We start from the raw sequence: 6,368 nt of genomic DNA on the forward strand, positions 1-6,368 counted from the left end.
TTTTTTACTCAAAAGTAATTTTTTTTAAATAAATTATTTTTTAATATTTAATAGTGTAATGAAAAATAAATTAAAAAATATTTTTTAATATTTAACTATATTAAAAAAAATAAGCTGAAACATCATTTATTAAAGTTTTATTTTTTAAAAGTTTATTACAATTATGAAGAATAAATCTTACAAATTTAAAAGTTAAATAAAATTAAAATTAAAAAATAAAATTTTATAAATTATCTAAAATAAATTAAATAATAATCAAAATAATAGAGATTAAATCTAAAAAATAAAAGATAAAAAATTAAAATAATAATAATTAACATTTCATAAATTATTTTAAATAAAATAAGTAACAATAAAAAAAATAAGGATCAAGTTTGATAGATAAAAAAATTTAATAAAAAATAAGAAAAAAACAAATAATAATTATAAAAATAAGGATCAAATTTAATATAAAAATTAAATTTTAAGGGATGAAATTAAAAAATAAATATTCAAAACAATATATATATATATGACAATAAAAAATTTGATGATCAAATTTGATATAATCAGTAAATAATATAATATTTTTAAATTTTTCACAACTCTTGAAAAGTGTTCTCCGTCCAAAATAAAAGGAAAACACTTTCCTGGAAATTAAGCTAAATTTTTCTTTAACTAAAAAGTATTTTTCATTTACCAGTTTTTCTAATAGCAAACAAATATAGAAAAGTTTGAAAAGTAATTTTCTGAAAACACTTTCTAGGAAATAAACATAGTTTTATTTAAAATATATTCCTAGATTATAAACAAGCAATCATCATAAATCCACTCACATCTTATTTGCATACCAGGTAGGTGTCAGGCTCCATGCCTCAACTTATTGATTCATCTAGTTGATAAATAAAGTTAATTTAATAATATAATTATAAAAAGATTTAGTAATAATAAACAAATTAATATTAAAAAAAATAATTATCCATCAATATTATAAAAAGATATTCTATAATTTTTAAAATGTTTTAATAATCTTATTTCATAATAAAACAAAAATTGAATAGGAATAAAACAACTTTATAAAGAGAAAAATTAAAAAAAATCTCAAGATCAATTACTAGAAAAATCAAAAATTGAAGGATGAATTGAAACAAAAAATCAATTTTAAAAAGAACAAAAAAACCTGAATCTAGTTAGTATACCAAACTCATGATCTACTTATGAAATTGAGATAACCTTATAGAAAAGAAACTAAACAAAAGAAGACAACTCTCAATCAAACAAAATGCTAAAAGGTGAAACCAAAAATAATCCATAAAAAAATATTAAAAAAATCTTGGGTCAATTTGAGTTAACTTGACTAACTCACCACTCGAGATATGAGATCGGGATAACTTCACAGAAAAAAATAGTAACAAAACTTACAAAGATAAATACTTGATAATATAAGATCAGATAATAAAATTAAAAAAAAATCAATTAAAAAAACCTAAAAAAGATAGAATTCAAACCAAGCTAATTTTCAAAACCAATGACTTAGGTCATGAACTGGGTTACCTCATAAAAGGCAAACTCGAGAAAATTATAAAGCAAAATTTCTAATCATCTAAAATTAAAAAAACAAAACAAATAGAAATAAAAAAAGGACCAAATATTACACAAAAATTAAATGAAATAAAGTAAGGGATGAAAATTAAAAAATAAAATAAACCAAGAAAAGAATAATAAAAAAATTAGCAATCAAAGGAATAAGGTCCAAATTTAATTTTAATATTAAATAAAATTAAAAAAATGAGTGATGAAATTAAAAAATAAAATAAAAGGATAAAAAATAGAAATTAAAAAAATCATTACCAAGTTTGATTGATGAACAAAAATGAAGAATGATAAAATTAATATTTTATAAATTTTATAAATTATTTTAAATAAAATAAATAATAATAAAAAAGATGATTAAATTTAAAAGAAAACCAAATTGAAGGTTTGGTTAGAAAAATCAAAGGGTTTGACATGGAAATAAAGGGGGAGAGGAAAAAAATATTTTCGGTGCCAAACCAATTATTCAATGACCATGCATGGTGTCCAAATATACTGGGGTGGCCAAGAAATTTCCAATGCCACCCAGGTTTTTATTTTGATCAATAAATGATATCACATGCGCCACCCAAAGCCTACAAGCTCAACCTAAGGGCTGAATTAGCAATATATGTACAAACCATTGTTTTTTAAGAATATTTATATTAAATAAATTATCAAATCACCTTAGATCAACATTATAATAATAAAAAATCTATAATGAAAAAGATGGTAAAGCATTTACAGTAAGTTTAATATTTTTTGCTGTTAAAAATAATTTAATTGATTATTTTTAAAAAGTGAGAGAAAAGCTCCTCCTAGATAATAATTTTTTTTTCAAAGATAATTAAGTGTTTTAAACATTTTTAAAAAAGGTAAAAGGATCTATAAATATGATAATGTTAAATGAATAAGACCATTTATCCATCTCAATTCTCCCAATTTGCACTTCCTTTGCTAGCAATATGGTGAGCAATAATGTCATCATAATGTAACAATCTATAGTGCAATAATTCTTGATCAGCGTGTTTTTATTGATGCCCATTAATTTTTTTTTTTTTAATATTCCGGTCAATAAAAGAAAGACACAAATCCATGTGCCCTAACGGGAACAGAAACAAAGCATAAAATTGGAGCTCGAAGAGAAGACCAAACGAACGCAAGACATGTTTTTGAGTTTGTACATTAGCGGGGAGAGAATATTGCTGCCTGCGAACAAATGAGGGGAAATTTCTTTTGATGAAAACAAACTATAGGAATCTGTCTTCTTTTCCCTGTTTGAAAGTTTACATCGACCTAGACAACTAATCTTTCCACCCTTCCTTGCTCAAACGTCGCGAAGCAAGGCCTTTGGATGAAAGGCTGGGAGTAACAGGTAGGGAGGGTGCCTTAGGTGCCTCTTCGTCGTCCCAATCATCTCCCCAACTATTATCCCATCCATCATTGGTTTCAGACTCTGTCTTTCCCTCTCCTGACACCGGCAACTCCATCTCTAGCCTTTGATATTTAGAGGTATTGGTGGATGGGTGCTTCCTTCGGAAGCTGATGCACATCCAACCTGATGCCAGGATCAGCAGAGCAGCGAAGGATAGAACAACAATGGTGGACGTTCGTGACATGAAGTTTATTATATCGGTAGACTTGTGAGACTTGTCGAACTCCTTTCCAAAATAGTGGGCAATTGTATCCTTTATATCAAGTTTGCACTGACCATTACCCGCTCTCAAAACAATCAAATTTTCACTTCCTCCACTAGTGATAGAAACCTTCACCTAAACATTTGCAACAAACCAGAAGACAATAGATAAATTCAAAATATTTCAGTGGGGAATTCATAAGATTTCTTTTTTTTCATATCAAGGAGAAAAAAGGCAGAAATGTCAATCATTTTAAGAGCACACACAAATCACTAGACGCCTATTTGACTGAAAAGCATCAAATATTACATGAAAAGTCTCGGCGCCGGAAAAACAGGCCACTGCCAAATTATTAGGCATGCTTAAAGCACAGAAATCCTTGATATCTGAATTTGTAAGAATCTATTTGGGCGATAGGCCAATGCATATCATGAAAATTAGAGGCCCTTAATTTTTGCTGGTCAGTCATAAAAGCATTCATGCGCCTCTAGAAGGCAGGTATTCCATTCTGGATAAATTACAATATCAAAGCAACACGTTCATACAGTTTGCAAAATTTCTTCTCGAGACAACTCAAGTTTTTTAAACCTTACTTGACATGGCAACAGGACAAGGTACGTAATGCATTGCTAAATTCTTTCTCTTGGCTTAAACCCCAAATTGCAGTTCTATGGTTTGAAAAGGTTAAATATACTTCTAAGCCAACAATCATAGTTTCCCCCTGGCATTGCACTACCTGTTCTATCAACAATCAATTAAGTTGACACAACGATTCCAGTCTACCAGCATGAATAGAAGTCCCCTACTATCAGTTACAATTGAGCTGCTACTTTTTAGAATTTTTTTTTAAGTTCTACTTCATAATTTTTCTTTGTTTTAGATTCTTATCATTGTATTCCCTTCTTTACAATCTTATATAAGAGATCAGTTCCTCCCACCTCAATATCTAGAAAAGTTAGTCTTAATCCACGATAGTACAGCAGAAAATGAACTAAAAGAACCAGCAAATAACAAAGGATCACGATACATAAGGGAAAAATAATCCATATTATTAGAGCAGCTTTAAAAGTGGAGCAGAAATCGATGCTCCTCCATAACCTTTTCAATTACTATTTCACATCAGTCATAAATACCTTTTTGTCTTCTTTTTCTTTGAGTTGGATTTTTGTTTTCTCTAGATGAACAAAATCTGGAGCAGAAATTGTAACACTAAGCGAGCCTTTCCCCTTGTTCTGAATTAACAGTGAAAGAACTGGAGATTCTAGAAATAGAACTGAAGTCAATCCAGATATTTCAAACAAACAATAAACAAAAGCTTTTTCAGTTTCATGACAAAAATCTGTTTAAAATAATGATAATTCCCATACTGTATACTGAGATTTTCTAAAAGCATAACAACAAGTGTTACCAGGACTTGTATCGACTCAACATTCCAGAGGTAATTCAAGTTAGCTGATTCAAATTGTAATCAAAACCTCGATTTGATGAAAAACTTCAAAAAAGATTGCCATTGATACCAATTTACTTCAGGGTTCGAGATTTTAAGAATCAAGAGCATGCAAATATTACAACCTGTATCCTCAAATTATACTTTTGAAGTCTTTCAAATGGATTTTCTCAACCGTTCTCATGATTTTGGTTGCAAGAAACTTGAACAGCCTCTTGATAGACAAAGAGATTACACGCAAGAATCACAAAATTCGTTAACAGGAAAAAGGCTAGTTTATGAAGTCTGCTTCATATACGTATAAAAGCAGACATCAGAATAGTTATCCAAGTAAACACCGGAACAGGTAAAATTATCAAAACAAAGATTAAACATGTACCAATTAAACCAAATACTTACCATTTCCTGGGACTCTTAAACAAGCAACCAACTTGTTCTCCTCATCCGTGCACTTATTAGATTGATCACATTCTTCAACACGAGGACCCTCCTTCCTCGACTGAGTATCCCCTTTATCGTTCTTCTCTTTAGACAAAGCCCCGGATTCTACCCCGCTACTCGAATCCTCCTTTTTATTATGATCACCCTTCTTTGCTTGAGATTCCCCACTTGAATTATCCTTACTCTCCTTCGCATTATCATTATCTTCGGACCCGGATTGGCTATCCATCTTATTCTTATTCACATCATCAGCAATGCTCTCCTTAGATTTATCATCTTGACCTCCCTTTTTCTTTCCTTTATCATCCTCAGTAGAATTGGTTTCTAGGTTTGACCCACCTGCTCCTTTTGAACTATTAGTAGTAACATCCACTTTCGGATTTAAACCAGTGCTTGCACTTTCCTAGTTCAATCAAATCCATAATCAATTAATCTAAATAAAAAGAAAGTACACTTAAGAGATAACAGGACTACCAAGCAAAGTCTAATTCTTTATAAGTTACCTTTGAATCAGCAAGAGAGCAGATAACAACTGCAAGTAGTACAAGAATCAGACCCAGAAAGCGAACTTGATTTGTTTTCATGTTTTGAGATAAACCCAGTTTGTTATACTAAAAATTGATACTGTTCACATAAAATCCAAGCAAAACAGGAAAACAGAGAGTTCAGATTTTTCACATCAGAGTCTTGAAGAAACAGAAGAAGAAAAGCAAAGAGCTTAATCGAGGATGAAGTACAAGCTAACCTATGATGTGACAGTACCGGTTGTTTGCATCTATTTTGGATGATTTTGCTGCTTGAATCTTTCGGGAGACAAGCTATGATTCTCATGGAGCTGAGCTACTAAGCAAAGAAGAGAATTCTTTTTATGTAGGGTTTGGCAGTTGAAATAGATACGAGGTACATATACTTGACCTTAATTTATTCGGTTTTGCAGCCCAACCTTAAGTTTTTTAATTAATATATTTTTTTAACATAACATGAAAGTCAAAACAATTACAGGTTGAGATCTCAACGCTCTTTTTTTTTAAAGATTAATTAATATAAAAAAAATCCGTAAATTCCATCCACAAAATTTTTTTATTTGAAAAATTAAAATAAAAAATAATATAAATTATATTTTAAAACTTCATTTAATTTTTTTTACATTCCCATTCCCATTCCCTTCCTTATATAGTTAGTTTTTGTATGTAGTTTTAAGCATGCATGTCAACAACAAGTACCTTTTTTTTCTAGGTTTTTATTTGATCACAGGAGTTTATAAGTAAATTAAAATTATTTTTTTCTTCAAA

At 29.2% G+C, this 6,368-nt stretch overlaps 1 protein-coding gene across 4 annotated transcripts; it reads right to left on the bottom strand.

The window, feature by feature from the left end:
• Positions 1–2,565: 2,565 nt before the first annotated feature.
• Positions 2,566–6,003, bottom strand: LOC105124266 (uncharacterized). 4 transcript variants are annotated; one of them, XM_011024209.1, is made up of 5 exons: positions 5,839–6,003; positions 5,580–5,608; positions 5,035–5,479; positions 4,322–4,461; positions 2,566–3,323 (listed from the first exon to the last, which is right to left on the bottom strand). In XM_011024209.1, exons 1-5 carry the CDS (start codon positions 5,849–5,851, stop codon positions 2,856–2,858), a joined length of 1,095 nt encoding a protein of 364 aa, XP_011022511.1. In that variant the 5' UTR covers positions 5,852–6,003; the 3' UTR covers positions 2,566–2,855. The 4 variants fall into 4 exon arrangements, with proteins under 4 accessions (XP_011022511.1, XP_011022509.1, XP_011022508.1 ...); XM_011024207.1 differs by having other exon boundaries at positions 5,580–5,700; positions 5,839–6,002; XM_011024206.1 differs by having other exon boundaries at positions 5,580–5,700; positions 5,822–6,002.
• Positions 6,004–6,368: the final 365 nt, after the last annotated feature.

The sequence above is a fragment of the Populus euphratica genome, unplaced genomic scaffold, assembly GCF_000495115.2.
Source record: "Populus euphratica unplaced genomic scaffold, PopEup_1.0 scaffold4.1, whole genome shotgun sequence".
NCBI classification, from domain to species: domain Eukaryota; kingdom Viridiplantae; phylum Streptophyta; class Magnoliopsida; order Malpighiales; family Salicaceae; genus Populus; species Populus euphratica.

Coding starts and splice junctions, on each gene's coding strand:
- LOC105124266 (XM_011024207.1), bottom strand. CDS start 5,660: ATGAAAACAAATCAAGTTCGCTTTCTGGGTCTGATTCTTGTACTACTT. Junction 5,480..5,579: donor GCTCTCTTGCTGATTCAAAG/GTAACTTATAAA, acceptor TGATTGAACTAG/GAAAGTGCAAGCACTGGTTT. Junction 3,324..4,321: donor AAGAAAAAGAAGACAAAAAG/GTATTTATGACT, acceptor GCAAATGTTTAG/GTGAAGGTTTCTATCACTAG.